The 16,601-nt window shown below is 33.6% G+C and overlaps 2 protein-coding genes and 1 long non-coding RNA gene across 5 annotated transcripts; 1 reads left to right on the forward strand and 2 right to left on the reverse strand.

Moving 5' to 3' along the window:
• The first annotated feature begins 1,714 nt into the window (after nt 1-1,714).
• On the forward strand, nt 1,715-8,808 carry LOC114378942 (transcription factor MYB88-like). 3 transcript variants are annotated; one of them, XM_028337522.1, is made up of 13 exons: nt 1,715-2,403; nt 2,522-2,758; nt 2,867-2,913; nt 3,054-3,110; nt 3,281-3,353; nt 3,729-3,784; nt 3,883-4,056; nt 4,133-4,311; nt 4,903-5,048; nt 5,871-6,007; nt 6,081-6,280; nt 6,547-6,695; nt 8,064-8,808. In XM_028337522.1, exons 2-13 carry the CDS (start codon nt 2,663-2,665, stop codon nt 8,166-8,168), a joined length of 1,419 nt encoding a protein of 472 aa, XP_028193323.1. In that variant the 5' UTR covers nt 1,715-2,403; nt 2,522-2,662; the 3' UTR covers nt 8,169-8,808. The 3 variants fall into 3 exon arrangements, with proteins under 3 accessions (XP_028193323.1, XP_028193329.1, XP_028193334.1); XM_028337528.1 differs by having other exon boundaries at nt 1,715-2,388; XM_028337533.1 differs by having other exon boundaries at nt 1,715-1,879.
• On the reverse strand, nt 7,760-9,500 carry LOC114378958. The gene is made up of 2 exons (XR_003659401.1): nt 9,168-9,500; nt 7,760-8,420 (listed from the first exon to the last, which is right to left on the reverse strand). It is a non-coding gene; the product is annotated as an uncharacterized LOC114378958 (long non-coding RNA).
• Nucleotides 9,501-10,065: 565 nt separating this feature from the next.
• Nucleotides 10,066-14,020, reverse strand: LOC114378963 (UDP-galactose/UDP-glucose transporter 3-like). The gene is made up of 7 exons (XM_028337543.1): nt 13,811-14,020; nt 13,617-13,708; nt 13,091-13,221; nt 12,688-12,718; nt 11,827-11,930; nt 11,604-11,725; nt 10,066-10,866 (listed from the first exon to the last, which is right to left on the reverse strand). Exons 1-7 carry the CDS (start codon nt 13,912-13,914, stop codon nt 10,458-10,460), a joined length of 993 nt encoding a protein of 330 aa, XP_028193344.1. The 5' UTR covers nt 13,915-14,020; the 3' UTR covers nt 10,066-10,457.
• Nucleotides 14,021-16,601: the final 2,581 nt, after the last annotated feature.

Raw genomic sequence — 16,601 nt, forward strand, 5'->3', positions numbered from 1 at the left:
TTTGTTCAGTCTCCAAAAAATATAAATTTTTGTTCTGAGTTTTCTGTTTTATAAAAATGGTAGAATTTTTATAAATGACTAACAATTTACTCTTGCTGATTTTTTTTTATTATTTATTTCAAATGATTAGAACCCATACAGTTAAGTAGTGCAGAGCTTTATCCAATCTCTTATTAGTAGTCGAGTTTACTTTATCTTTGACTTTTGATTTGTAATATTTTGTAGGCGTATAATCATAATATTGACATTATCCTTTTTAATTTGTAAACAATTGGTACTAGTAAATAATAGGAAATTTTTGAATGTAATGGTAGCATGTTAAACATTTGAGAAGAACATTTGAAAAGAAAAGAAAAAAAAATACAATAATCAACACATTCGAAACTATTTATGTTTCAATATCAGACATCAAAGCCATGTATTCTTGACAACATAATGGATTTTGGAACTAGGAATGCCTGCGACTTCTAGCTTGAAATTCCCATCAAGATTGCTGATGGACCAATTATTAAACGAATATATTAAGGCAATACACACACACACACACAAATCAGCGGACTTTATTAGTCCGACATTTTCATTAGATTTTCAAATCCTCCATCGACAAGATAATTGTTAATCATTCAAGTTGAATTAATAAAAAAAATACTGCGTACTAAGACAGTAGTAATATATTACTCAATACATGTATGTGCATCTACATGCTTATTTTTTAAAAAATAGCATTTAAAATGTCACGCACCAATGGGTGAGAAGGGTAGATGTGAGCGTAGGAATTAACAAAATTTTCAATCCTTTGGGAGAAAATTCAAAAACACATTGCAACCAATGGACAAAATCCTTAAACTTCACACACACATTTACACCAAATTGAGTCCAGCCACCATTTGAATCCAAACTTTCCTAAACAATGGAGGAAAAGGGGGAAACAAATTGAATGGCACATTCAACTATTTAACCGTGACCAAAGATGTAAGATAAATGAAGCACATGATACTCACGAACCATTATTTATTCTCAATGCACGCGAAAGTTTGGTCACGACGCTTCGCTAGCTAGCTGGTTGGCTCACTCACGCACCTTCTCATGTCTCCTTAAAAATCACAAAAATTCAAATTACAACCTTTTGCATATGTGAATATATATATATATATGTACACACACCTAATATAATAGTTGCATCGGTGTATGATGTTATGTTAGGTCACAAGTGTTGTTCTCTTTAACCATTGCAGTATATTCATCATCATATGTTGTGGTATGGTACCTTTGAACCTTTTTTTTTGTCCAGATGAAATTGATAGCATTCATTAATTTTTATTAAAAATTTAATCAATCACTTTTAGTTATATTTTTTTTACTTATAAACTTGAATGAACACATTATTTAAAGAAATTAACTTCAATTTCACTCGCAAGAATCACATAATGATCCTTTGAAGTTTGAACTTTGTTCAGTGCTGCAAACTACATAGTGGACATTAGTCTACGCCGCCATGATATACTGCACACTGCACGTAGCTCATGAAATTCAGCGTTATTTTCAAACTTCCCTTCATACCCGCGCACTAAGTATTATTTTTATTGTTTATTTATTGTTGTATACTCTATTTTTTTGTTTTGTGTATTTTTTTTTTCTAGTGTGTGACCGTTTTGAAAAAGCTAGAGAGAGAAAACCGAACAAAATAACAAACGAGACACATCACTTCCTAGTACAACTGTACACACTAATGACTACACTGTGTTCTCTCTAACTACAAAGTTTATTGCATTCATTCAACCTCCGCCACCACCGTCTTTTTTTTTTTCTCTTCTCAGTTTATTTTCTCTGTATAACTCAGACATGAGAATCTAACCATAGTATTCATTTCATAGTCGAGGTATTTGTCTACCAAACTTTGAACAAAACCACTTTTTTCTCATTTGGGTATTCCCAAAGTTTCTCATTTTTTTTTTAAGATCTAACCAAACTCACTTTCTGGGCATAGAAATACATGGACGTGTTCTTTCTTTCTATCGGGTTTCGAAAAATACGATTTTGATGCCAACCCATGTACCCTTTACAGACCCCGATAAGTATTCTTCATTGCCCATTTTGTGGCTCCCTAATTTGAACATTGGGTTATGCTCTGCCTTGGTTATAGGGGATATTGATAATAATAAGATAGCGAGTGAGATCAAATTCAAAGGATCTGAAAAGTTAGGATCCGAGGCCATTTCTTTGGAGGGTAGTAAGTAGTAGTAGTTGTAGCAGCCATAATACATAGCCATTTTTCTCTTTCACTTGAATATAACTTTTTGTTAAGGTGGCTTTTGAGAGAGGAATATATGCTTGTTACGGTTTCCGTTTTGAAACACAACAGTGTTCTGTCATGTGTGTATCTGTGAGGTGAGCGTGTAAAAGGTGAATGAAAGAGAATGGAGAAGGGTTTCTTTCTTTTCTTTCTCTTTCTTTCTTTTCCCTTTTTGTTTATTTGTTTTTAATTTTGTTTTTTTATCCTTTTTTCATAAATTTTTTACAGGAAAAGATTTCATATTATAAAGGGGGAGCGTTGGCTTTAGCATGCAACTTGGGTGGGAGGGAGCGTCGAAGAAAGAGAGCCACAACAATAGAATAAACACTCACACGGAGACAAGACAAGAACAAGATCGTGCAACAAGATATGAAGAAGCAGCAGCAGCAGGAGAAACATAAGAAGCAAATGGTCAATGAAGAATCTAAGAAGAAGGAGCGTCACATTGTGACGTGGACTCAAGAGGTCCTTCTTCTCTCACTATAAAATTATTTTCCTTCTGTTTTTTGGTAAATAAATTCATTTTTAAATTTCTCCTTCTTTGGAGTCTAATGAGTGTTATGTGAGTTGCAGGAAGATGACATACTGAGGGAGCAGATTGGTGTACATGGAACTGAAAAGTAATCAATCACACTCATATTCATAGCCCTTTGGTTATTCTTCCTGAGTTACTCAATAGTCACTATTGCTTTTTTTTTTTTTTTTAATTTTCATTTGATGAGTGACACTAAGGGGTTTTAATTACCATGACTATATGCAGTTGGGCAATTATTGCTTCTAAATTCAAGGACAAAACAACAAGACAGTGCAGAAGAAGGTGAAGTTTTTGAGTTAATGAATGAGTGTGTGTTTGAATTTTTTATGATGATTCATTCAAGATGTTTACTTTGGTCCTCTGATTTAATGCTTTAGCTCATGAAGACTTTTCATGGCTCTTGCTTTATTTTTGTCCTTAATCTGATGATTAAGTAAATGATGCTTTGCCAGATGGTACACTTATTTGAATTCCGATTTCAAGAAAGGAGGATGGTCACCAGAGGAAGACATGCTTTTATGTGAGGTAAATTGACGATCCTTGTGTTCCATAGCTACACTTTTGTATTACAGCAGTTGCCATTCAAGTTTAAGAACTTGGAAAAATTTTGCACTTCATCTTTTGCTGTCTACTTTTCGGTCTTTCCATTCTGTATGGTAGACCTCAATCCATTGATGTACAAGGATTGTATCATTGTAAGGGCTATTACCAAGGCAATTGGAAAATTCATTTATTTTGCCTCAAAACCAAGAGTAGATTACAACCAAAAGTAACCAAACCAAGATTTTCTGCTTGTATAGTTCTGTAGATGATAACAATTGTGTTGCACTTGAAATTGTATTATTTATGACACCTTATGATCTGCGAACTAATTTCTTACTATTATTATTATCTCCGTAGGCTCAAAAAATATTTGGTAACAGGTGGACAGAAATAGCAAAGGTGGTTTCAGGCAGGTAATCAGAATTTCATTCTTTTCTTCATCGAAATACAAAATAGAATCTTTTATACAACAGTCATTCTTATTGCAATGCTTCCATTGCTTTGTATGCAGAACGGATAACGCTGTGAAAAACCGTTTCTCCACATTGTGCAAAAAGAGAGCAAAATATGAAGCCTTAGTAAAAGAGAACAGCACTTCATACATCAATTCAAATAACAAAAGGATTTTTCTCCAGCACGGGTGTGATACAGATGTAGCATCAGAAACTGCAATTAAGAAGATGAGGTATGGTGTTCTAAGAGATCAAAATATACAAATTCTATTAAGAAGAATGTTGACATGTCGTCCTATTGCAATATAGGAGGTCACATATCCCTGATGCCGCAGAGAAGATCAACTTTGGAGACAGATCACATAAACAAAATGGGATTCCATTAAATGAGCAATCAAGAGCCCCATTTGCGGTTTTAGCTCAAAACACTCACAATGTCAACTTGCCAGACCAGCATCATGTCTGCAATTTGAAATTTAGTGATTATGGTAATGCCTTTAGATTGAATTTTTTTTTTCTTTGGAACTTAATTCTTGCAGTTGTGAAACTCAAAATAAGAGAACAAACTCAAAATAAGAGAACAGGACAACATTAAGGGTGTGTTTGGTATGCGGAAGTGTTTTCTGCTTTTATTATTAATTACAATAATGTCACATCATTTTCACCTCGTTTCCCATGTTGCCCATATCCTATTCAAATATTTGAAAACAGAAAACAAGTGAAAACAATGTGACACTTTTGCAATCATTAATGAAAACATAAAACAAACATACTGTTTGGTTTGTTTTCTATTTTCATTTACATTTTCAGTTAATATTTTTTCACTAATAGTAAAAATATCACATTATTGTGTTTCCTGTTTTCAAGTTTTTGTGAAGGAATTGGTGAAACTGAAATCAACATAAGGAAAAGAGGAAACTAAATGAAAACAAGGTGACATTTTAAAATTATAAGTGAAAACATATAAACTGAAAATGAAAATAGAAAATTAGTAAAACACCTCTAAATATATTATGCCATAAATAGCATTGTCTATTCTATCACTCTAATGTGACTCTTGGTTTATCATGCTTTTGCAGCTGAAAATAACAAGATTCAAGGAACATTCCTTAAAAAGGATGACCCAAAGATAAACGCATTGATGCAACAAGCAGAGTTATTAAGTTCACTAGCTCTAAAAGTAGATGCAGAGAATATGGACCAAAGTCTTGAAAATGCATGGAAGGTGAGGCTTGATAGTCTCAGAACTTACTTTTGTTTCGATTTTTGAACATCTTATGGGCTTCTTTAGAAATGAGCTCCAATTGATGTCATCAAAAGAAAAGACCGAATTATAGATTATGAAGAAGTTCAACATGAACAGAACTAAATCAATTTTTAACATGCCAAGCCTATCTACATGAAACTCATGGAAGTCATTTAACATCTTAATATATTTGATGCTGGCTTTGAAAAACCTAAAACAGATTCACTGGTCCGCTGGATAGTATACATTTATTATTGGAGAGATTACATTGATTCTGCTAATGCTTGTATGTATTTCTGTACTAGCTGATTTTACAATGCTTAGTTCTTCAGCACCCTGGTCATTTATTATATGCTAATCACAAAGAATCAGACATTATATGATACTACAATTGCTACACTAAAACAACATTTCCGCCTGTGTTCGAAGCATTTATAAATGTCAAAGATTTCCTAGGATTGATTTGTGTATCTCCAATATGTTCCTTAACACAAGAGTCACTTGAAGTGTGAATAGTGCACAAGCCCACATTACCTTCTACTAAATTTAATTTTGCACACGATGAGGTGGCATGGATTGAACACTTGACCACTTAGTCCTAAATGTTAGTAATGGCTTTAAAAAATATGATAATTTCGCAGATCAGCTTGTTAGCATATAATCAAATATAAAAAGGCTCAACTTGTTTATGATAAGCCCATCACCAGCTGATATCACCAAGGCTTAGTTCTTCAGCTTATAAATAAGAGAAAGGTCATTGTTAAAAAGATATGTTCTAACGCTTGTGTGTATTTATGCCAGGTTCTTCAAGAATTTCTGAACCGAACCAAAGAGTCAGACATTCCTAGATATAAGATTCCAGATTTACAACTTGTAGATCTAAAAGAGTTATTGGCGGACTTAAAGAGCAGTAGTGAGGAAATCCAGCCATGCTGGAGGTACTTTATTTTCATTAAAAATATGACTTCATGAGAGCTATCGAATATCTAACAGTTTCTGCATCTATCGTAGGCAAATGGAACTATATGAAGACTCTCCAGGCAGTTCGGAATACAGTACAGGATCAACTCTCCTGCCTCATTCAGCTGGTGAGGATTTGGAACACTCACTGCATCAGGATATTGGAACCGAACTGAATATACAAATTGAAGATTCAGAAGGAGTTAGGGGATGTGACCAAGGGGTTCTTTCTAGTGCAACTCTGGATCAAGGTTAGATAATTAAGTCCCATGATAACAAAAAGTAAAAATGAAGATAAATTTTGGTAAAAATATTTCCAGTTTAGGAACAACTAACCACTCTGCTGATTAATGTGTAGCCACTTATTTATCTAATTTAAATGGTTAGTTATTCCTAAACTGGAAATGTTTTTTACCAAGGAGTTAATATTTTATAATTTCCTCAAAATAGAATTGTTTTTATATGCTAACATTTTAATGAATCAGAATCACTAATTAGATATATCTTTCTATCACAGATTTATTCCCATCTTGTGAGGAACAGATAAACAATGATGCAATTGTTTCTGCCTTATCAAGTTCAGCGGAGTTCAGTTCACCTCTTCAAGTTACCCCTCTGTTTAGATCCTTAGCTGCTGGAATTCCTAGCCCACAATTTTCAGAAAGTGTAAGTTAGCCAAGCACTTTGAGATCAAATAAATATGGCCAACCACAAAATTACAGTCTGATTATACATTTATACTTGTAATAATGATAAATAGGGGAGATACTGAACCATGTAGCATACAAGTTGTACCCTCATCAGTTCTAGTTGTTCTTAACTTCTTATAAGATCAACCTCTATCAACCCTAGGACTTTTGGAATATCATTTATTGCTAGATACTTCAGTAGTAGTGGTGGGGATCTTTCAGCATAACTAATGGTGGAGATAGTAATAGGAAGATAAAGAATAAATCATTAATGCTCGAGTTACGTACTGTTACTGATTTTAAGATTTTATCCTTAAAATGTTGGGGTAAACATCATTAGGGCATTGGATTAGTGGAACTGGAATTCAATTGATACAGATAAAAAAGGAGTAAAAAAAGTTTATTCTAGGAAGTGATGTCAAGGGGACAGGTAGTTACATAATTGGAGATAGGTTTTAAGATGGGAAATAACTTGTTTAGCAATAATAAGCACATATAATGTGTCATGTAACTGAAACTGATAGGTAAAGCTTTGGTGTTGCAAGGATAATTTAAGCTTCTTTTCTCACCATGATTAGTTTTAGTATCTTTTTCATTCCTAATAGTTTAAGTATCTAGGCTTTGTAAAAGCTAATATGCGGGTTACTTGTAGTTGTGACACTCATGCAATACATTATGTAGGTTTTTTAAAGTTTCTCATTTAGACTTTGTAACTTAAAAACTTTCGTTTGAGGAAGGTTCATTATATTTCATAAGACAGGATTCAAAACAAATATATTTTACTATAAGAAGCTAGTGTCACATTTTCTTCTATAATTAGGACATACTTTGACATAATATGTTATTCAATATATATTTAAAATAAAATAATAAAATATACAGCTAGGTCTTTAGTCCTGCATCTAGTCCCAACTCAATAAGACAATAACTACAACAAAAAGGGGGAAGCTGTATTTGTTTTCGTGAAAAGATATTGCAGGCATAATGTTTATCACTTTAACCCACAAAAATAGTTTCATCTCTAAATTTAAATACACTTTATATTTATTTGTTTTCCTTTGTAAGAAATATACTGATAAAATGTTGACAAAACAAAAACATATAGGTTAAGCATATAAATATTGTATCTTTGTGCTGAAAACTATTGAAGCAAGAAACCTCTTACCCAACAAGAAATAATTATGTGACAAGATTTATAGTGTAAGATGTTAGTTGTTATCACCATCTTCATTTATCATCTAATGTATCAATAGAACACAAAGCATACATCTACCATTCTTGCAGCATCAACCATATTTTCTTCTTTCTTTGGCATTCTTTTATATGTTTTCCTTTTCTTTTTCAGGAAAGGAGCTTCCTTATGAAAACACTCGGAATGGAGTCTCCGTCGCTCAATCCAAGTGTCAACCCCTCACAACCGCCACTCTGCAAAAGAGCCCTCCTAATCTGAATCTCTAATTCATCTGAAATACAAGACATTTACAAGCCCTTTCCCATTTCTGAACCCTTTCTCCCCACCCATGGCAATCTAGCCTGTTAGTTCTTTTCTGCTTGGTTTGAGAAAGATTGCAATTTTGTTCAGCCTAAAATTTTGGAAGCCATACCCTCCTCCAGAATGTAATGGTACATTCTGAGGATCATCAACACATCTAACAGTGTCCTTTTCTGGCCCTCCTCCTCAAAGGGTTACCTTTCTTGATACCTGCACCGAAAAAATAGTGTGCTTACTGCTTAGTGTGTCATTCTTTGGTTTGTTTTGATATTATTCTGGGTTTGTTTTTCTCCAATCCAGCTTTTGATCTTGGTTTGCCTTTTTGTACAGAGTTTGCAGTGTGATACTAGTAGTCCTGAGTGTATGTATACACTGGCAATTCGCCATCCTACTACATATAATGAACAGAGACATAGATAGAAGAGAGAAAGAAGAAAAAAAAGAGTAAAAAGATTAACCAGTGGCAAATTGGATTCCTCTTTGTTGTTTTTGGGTGTGCATATATCATAGAATAAACATTTTTTTATTCCTTTTTGGTTCTGATGTACTGAAACATAGTTATAATTGGAGTGGAAATGCATTTTGGCTTGGGTGTGCAGATACTGTTTCTATTTTGTCTAACCTGGATTTAAACACAACCATATGTAGTTCAAACAAAGCAAAAGAAAAGCAAGGAGCTCACAGCAGGAAAAAAGAAACAGGCATGAACACACTCAGTCTCAAAGAACATTATGAAAGTAAAGCTTTCAAGAAGAGAAATGAAAAAAAAACGATGTAAATAACATCACTGAGAACTGTTGGTAGCAAATGGCAAACAATTCATTGCAAGTTTGACCCTCATTTCACTACTGCAAAAGACAGACCTTTCAGCAACATGAGCTCCATTTCGTTTCCAAAAGGCAAAAATAAAAATAAAGAAAGCAAAAGTTGTGTACTTACAAACACTACAGAGCATACCTGGGACCCTGGACTGACAGAGGCATGCAAACATTTCTCTCTTCCCTTTCAGCACACTTGTTTTGCCATGGAGTGTGCTTTGCAGAAGAACAATTCTGGGGGGAACTAGTTTTTATTTAGGATGATTATTAGTTCAAGGGTGGTGGTGGAAGACAGGAGAAAGATAATAATAATAATAATAATAATGGCAATGGCTAAAGAGACTGGTAAAAAGAAGGAGGGAACTCCTTACAAAATAAAGCATATTTTGACTCATTTTGTTAGCTGTTTACTTTCTCGAGGGAAGGTACCCTTTGACTCATTTGACATTCCAATTTCCACTTACTTAACAACTTGATCTCACCAAAACATATCAATCAGCTGGTCAAAGCCTCAACTGATTTTTTTTTAAGTGTAATTGATTTTATGATGAATATGCTATTAATGCATACATTTATTCTGTGGAATTCCACAGTGAAATAGTTGTTAGTGACTAAAATAGTACCGTTTCTCTATTCTGATTTTAAAATTAGTACATGTGAAGCACTATTCTAAATAATGGACATATACCCCACCTGTTCTAAAGTGAGTTTTCCCGTGGAGATCCAACCACTCAATTTTATTCAGTAATTTCCTTTTCCTTTTTCTTTGCCTCTTGTTTATGCTATATCAAAATTTCTTAAATGGAATTTGAAATTGAGATGAAGTTCAAATCACAAATACTAACAATTTACACGTATCCCAAACAATCTGCTGGTTCAATAAAATGTCAAAAAACATCTTAACTTAGTTCATTTGGTATTAAAAAAAGAGAAAAATCTCCCATACCATTTTGATTATAAGCTTATTAAAAGAAAAATAAGCTAAACATAAATTTTAACTGAAAATTTAAGAAAGCAAAATAAACTATTGCAAACAATTTAGTAAAGCTACTTTTATTGCTCATCCCACTACTTAGAAAGGTACTTTTGCCGCTCATACAATACTGGGATAATCTTCTAAACAAACCAGAGACAATGAGATAATCTGAAAATCATGTTTACAGAGAGTATAGCTTTCCCCTAGTGTTATGCTATAAAACTAAATCTAGCTCTTCAGTAGAATACAGGCAACTAAATATTGGCACAATGAATGAGAGAATGGGATCTAAACTTCTCAGCTTTGTTCTTCTCAAAAAGTATCTGTTCAATTAAAATTACAAATATTCTTTTGCATAAGCCTAAATCTGGTTCATTGAACCTTCAAGATTTTAGTAAGGGCAAATTAACTACGATAGTATTATCGTTTTGACTTCAAAATTGCTGATGGGCTTCACATGGCTTTTCTTTTCTTCTGCAATCTCTGCAACTTCTGCCACTTGAGGTAGATCTGGTAAGACAATCCTGAGAACACCATGGAAACACACCCCCATTGCTTTGTTGAGAGGGGATTTCCACTCAATAGAGAAGATACCACAATGCTTACAAATTTGCGGGTGGTAGTGATGGTAGTGTTAGCCAAAGAACCAAACCGGCTTATAGTCAAGAAGATGAAATTTTGGCCCACAGCACCACAGCAGCAGTAGAGAAAAATATCCCATGCTGCCTCTGGATGATGTTGGCAAAAGCGAACTGCCTCAAATCCACTGGCATGGGGCCATCCAAACATGTAAATCATATTATATATGGTTCCCCATAAATTCATGCCCAGCATAATATCCCAAGCACTTGTTTTTGGATACCTGGTAAGGCAAACCATAGTTCAAAATAATAAAATTAATATCAATTTATTTAAGATGTTCTTAGCTAAAAGAGTCATTTGCCACTAAGAAAGTCCAACAGTATTGAGATCTGAGAAGTTCAAATATTTGACATGTGAAAGCAACAACAGGCAATGGAGTTTTCCCTACAAGCAACATTGCATGGGTAAGGGAAAATGAAAAATCATATTTAGTTTTTTCTACTTGACTATTAAATTAACCACTAGAGACAATCCTAAGGAGGACCAATATTTTCAGTTAGTAAGCTAATTATGTAAGCCTTAGATGGTATTATGGTAAGCCAATCTATTTTGGTTCATTTTTTCAGCTACCAGTATTGAACTTATCTCTAAAAATTGTGTTTAATTGAAATAATTAATAATAACCACTTTTCATACTTCATAGATGGATTAAAAAAAAACACCTTAACTAAAGAGACAAACAATTCCAAGAACTGTCTATTAAGAAATTGTTCTTATTTGGTATTCTTTATTGAGATTGTTTTTATCTGTCGAGCTAAACATAAAACATTGGAGAAGGGACTTGGTTCAAAAAAAAAGAAAAAAAGGAGAGAACACAGGAAGGAGTATAAGGGAGGGTGAAGAAGTAAAGAGGAAATCAAGGAATTGCATGTGCAAATTTGGTAGTTTGCATGACATCAGACAGACAGGAATTTCTGTATGCCAGAACAAAAGAGAGAGGAGCTTCTCTATTATTACCTTGCTTTTAAAGAATCCTGGGTTGCATTGGTAAATCCATCAAAAGCAAGGTTCAGGAAACACAACCCATATCCAAGGGGAGCATTTGGATGTGCCAGCTTGCTGATAGTCTTAGAGCTAGTCTGTAATCAGGCATAAACAAATAAAGCTAAGCTGCAATTCATAGACTATGAAAATCCCTATATAAGAAGGAAGAGCTCTGTTATTCTGAGAACTTCCTAACCTTTAGAAGTGCAAATGTTGATACCCCTCCAGCAACAAGGAAAGTACAAAGGTATTCTGGAAAAGTGTATCTTATACCATATACCAGAGTACCCATCAGCATAACTGCATTAAGGTAAAGTGAATCTTTTGTTAGACCAAGAGTACCTTATACATAATCTGAGGACAAATTTAAATTATAAAAATCAACAAAAAAAATGATTGAGATTTTTCAATCATCATTTTCTTTTAAATGCTTTATATATCAGATCCTGCCAGAAGTTCCTCTATTTAGCATGCTCAAAAGATGGTAAAAATTAAAAAATAACGAATGAAATTATTTCTACCTATCCATATGCAAAAAGGAAAGAAAGGGTACATAACAAATAAAAGTTGAAGATAGAAATCAAGATGGATTGTCAGGTCAAAAGCACAAGTGCAGGAGCTAAAAATGTCCCAGAATACATAACCATAGTATCCATGGTATTGGTAAAACATTAAATATTCACTTCCATTGACCTTATACAGACTATCCCTATTACCTAGTCCCACTTAAACAAAAGGGTACGAAAAACACTTAAGAACAGGATATAACAATATAATTCAATCATAAATTCAGGACATAAAAAAAAACTTCGTACCCCATTGCCCAGAGGCTCTTCGCTATGCGAAGGTATGGGGGAGGGATGTTGTACGCAGCCTTACCCTTGCATATGCAAAGAGGCTGTTTCCGGATTCGAACCCATGACCAACAAGTCACCAAGGCACAACTTTACCGCTGCACCAGGGCTCGCCCTCAAAAGAAATAAAAAAAACAGCTAATTTTCCGTTGATTTTAATTAAAATGCAAGCTTTTCTTGTGCATCAAGCACAATGTACTGACCTGGAATCATTTTGGAGGACTTTGCCAGCACCTGCAAGTAGCAAAATTAACACCACCCATTAAAAAGTTTATAGCCTAATGCTAAAGACACTGAATGACTGAACAATGAGTCCACAACAAATGCTGCAGCATGCAGCATAAATATCAAAAGCTTGTTTCAACTTAGATGCATGATATGGCTAGCTTGTGTTTGTTAACGTCCTTTTTTATTTTAATCCTGGATTTTCGTACATAATAATCCCCCCCCCCCCCCCCCCCCACCCAAGTCCATGTCAAGTCTCACCACTGGCATTTCTCCAAATTAAACAACACACTTCAGGTAAAATCACAACTTCCATACCAGATTATAAACTTTTTTTTTAAAAAAAAAGGAGACAGAAAAAGAGTGTTGAAGAAATGATACCTGAGCAGGGTAACTAATATACTTCAAAGCTTCAATTCCCATAGCAGGACCAATGGTGTTGGTAATTCCAGCGCTCCAATAACTCCACCAAGGAGCACCACCAGAATTTCCACTAGCCCACATCTTTATCACTGTCCACATAAACAATACCAAAATAAACAAAAGTAAACAAAATAAAATGCTAAATGGATCTAATTTAAAATCACCAGTGTAAAGACTTTTATATTGTTTTTTTATCAACAAATGTTAATGGTTAGTTTATTAGTTTTTTGTCATCAAGATAAATCGAACATGCGACCTTTTCCTCCTTTCCTTCTTTCTTAACCAACTAACCAACCAACCTTATATCTCCAGACTTTTTATATTATCGTTCAATCATAATTTGTCATATAAGATAAGATTATTGACTTTTGTAAGCAACTGCTTTCTGATTAGTTTCAGAGACACACTATATGGGAATTAAACCAAGCCTATAAAAAAAACTGTAATTGCTATAGAGATAGAGTAATTAGCGATAGAATCTTACTGATAAACGACCAGATTAAACACACAACATTCTGCGCCAAGTTCAGAAACGCAAGGTGCTCGAACCTTTCACCGTTGAATCGCTTCGTCGACCTGAAACCAAAAAAAAAAAAAAACGAAAATCATAGCAATTAGTAGCGGCATTTCGAAATTCACCGCGAGCTCGAGAGTTTCGGAGCGGATAGGGATTCTTACACATTTTCCTGAAGAACGCCTTGGTAGATGTACGCGGACCAGATTCCGGCGACGCAGAAGGCGAGCACAAGGATGCGACGGAGCCCTCCGCCATGAGCCTCCATGAAACCACCGAGATCCGCCGGTTCGGTTTTTTTAATTTAATTTATTGAACCGGAAAATGGGAGGAACCGAAAGTTACGAAACGGAGATGGGACAAAGAAGCAACGTGGGAAAGGAAGGATCAAATAACAAGTGTTATGCTACGTGGATTTGCCACGTGGCGGCCTTTTATTGGATCTGACACGCCATCGCGCTCCTTATTGGACTCGCCAGCGCCTGCCACGTTTTCACTTTTTCATCGGTCCTACTTGTTATAATGTTGTTGCCCCCACCTTACGGTTTTATAAATTAAGATTAAGATTTAAATTATATATTTTACAACTCCATTTTTGTTATATTATTATTATTTCGTTAGTTTTAGAATTTAATTTTTTTTCCACCTACTTATTCCATGTTGATAGCAAAACTATATCGTTTTGCGAAAACTGGTTTCTAAATGATGGCTTTCACAAAAACATAAGCACTTCATTACACATTTAAGAGGTCACTAAAATGCTAAAAAATAGTTTAAGTAAATGTTAATAAGTGACTTTAGCATATCAGTTAAGAAATTAAAAAGAAAAAAATTTATTAAGAGACACAAAATTGTGCTATACATGATTTTTTTTTATATTTTCTTATGATCTCCATAATAAATATTTTTTTCTTAACGTAATGATAAAATAAGCAGGAAAAATTAGGTGATAAAATATCCAATTAAACCATAAGTTAAGTAGTATTTGAATGATAAATATCTATTTAGCTAAAATTAAAATTCTGGTTTTTCTTATTATTTTTGTAATTTTAGTTCCAATATTTTTTTAAAAATTATTTTTTGTTCAATTCTTAATTTTCACATGTTTTTTTTTTTGTTTTTTTTCTTCATTTTTTTGTCACTATACAAAAAAAAATGATAGTGGTATACAACATTTATCTATTTTATTGATAACCAATTTTTATTTTAAAAACTGCCTACCCACATTTATTTAATCTCTTTTTCCATCGACAATTATTTTTATACAATGAGTCAAAACCAAAAAAATGTTGCTTACAAGGACTCAATCCAGTTTCACTTAGAGTAATAACATGTTAATATATTTTTTATATTTTAATTAATTAAATTATTTTTCAATGATACTTTAAATAAATATATTAAACATAGAGTTCAATTGAATCAAAATAAAATGAATCATAAAAAAAAATATTTAAAACCCCATTAACTCAAATATATGTGGAAGAACCCCATACATGAATACGTGATAACCCTCCTCAATTCAAGCTGGTAAACATTTGTCAAGCTCAAAGTCGCCATCGTCTTTAGCTCATGTTTGCTCCACTTTTCAATTTCTTTAATTCACAAATTCAACAAAAACTTATGTTGTGTTTCTGGAAACATGTACATAGATACATAGCGAAATCAATAGGTGTGTAAAAAAATTTTGCACAAGGAAAACTTGCTTCTATTTTTTTTTTTTTTCTCAATTACATAGTGGTAAAAGATTTTCTGTATTACGGGTAGACATAAACAATGAGTACTAGTTTCCATTATGAGGGGCCTTTTTGTCAATATAAATATACAACTTTTGGGGTTTAAATAACCATGAGGAGGTGCAAATAGCAAAGACCTTCAAACCCACATGTGATCTTACATGGCCCGAATCCCAGTTTAACAACAACTGGACCCCCTAGTTTGGACTGAACGGCCCAAAACATCATGCAGCGCCAGCTTGAATGTTTGCAAGACTTTGCATAATCATCAAGAATCAAACACTTTGGAATCAACAAATCATGCATGAGCCGATATAATCAAATGAAAAACAATGAAAAAAGAGAGTAAAAAACACCGACTTAGAAGCATCATGCAGCTTGAGTCTTAGAAAACTAAGTAATTTACGACTTTGCATAATAATCAAAGATTAAAAAAAAAATTAGAATCCACATCATGCATGTGCCCAAATAACCGAATGAAAAAAAAATTGAACAGGCTTTTAGAAACTAACGCAGCATCTTGACAAACCCAATCACGTGTATTCACCAATATTCCAAGTATATACAATATTTAAAAGTCGTCTCTCTTTCCTCGTTAGTTTTTCTCATCTTCTTGTCAATTTCCAATCTCGATTAGTATCTATAGATATATTAACAAATAGTTCAATTTCATCTTTGTATGATAAAATTACCATCCTAAATGTGTTGCCTAACCGAAATCTCTGTCTCTATGCTGCGTTTATTTTAATCTCTCATTTATGTATAGTTTGAAACCTTGCAAGTTGCAAGAGTTATATATAGCTAGCTTGATTAAACTAAGTACAGTATATACCTTCCGTGGTCTAATTAACATTCTTTCTTACGTAACATTACAATTATTTCACCCCATCAAATGAATTTTTTGCCACACCACAATCTAATTAATCCATATATATATATATATATATTAAAAATAATCAAAGTCTCACGGTTAAAAATAATATCACATTAAAATATATAAATAAGGGGCAACCCTCACCCCTTAAACTAATTTTTAGGATTGAGTTAGACCTCTCATATTATACACTCTAAGATGATATCGGAATCAGATTCTGGTGTACGCAACAAAACTTTTATGACGAGCTCACCTGAAGATCTAGCTTAATTACAAGCCAAATTCACACAATTAAAACGTCATGGTCACAAGTGGACTGCCAATGATTTAGGGTGTCTATATAAAATA

Source organism: Glycine soja, chromosome 2, assembly GCF_004193775.1.
Source record: "Glycine soja cultivar W05 chromosome 2, ASM419377v2, whole genome shotgun sequence".
In the NCBI taxonomy this organism is placed as follows: domain Eukaryota; kingdom Viridiplantae; phylum Streptophyta; class Magnoliopsida; order Fabales; family Fabaceae; genus Glycine; species Glycine soja.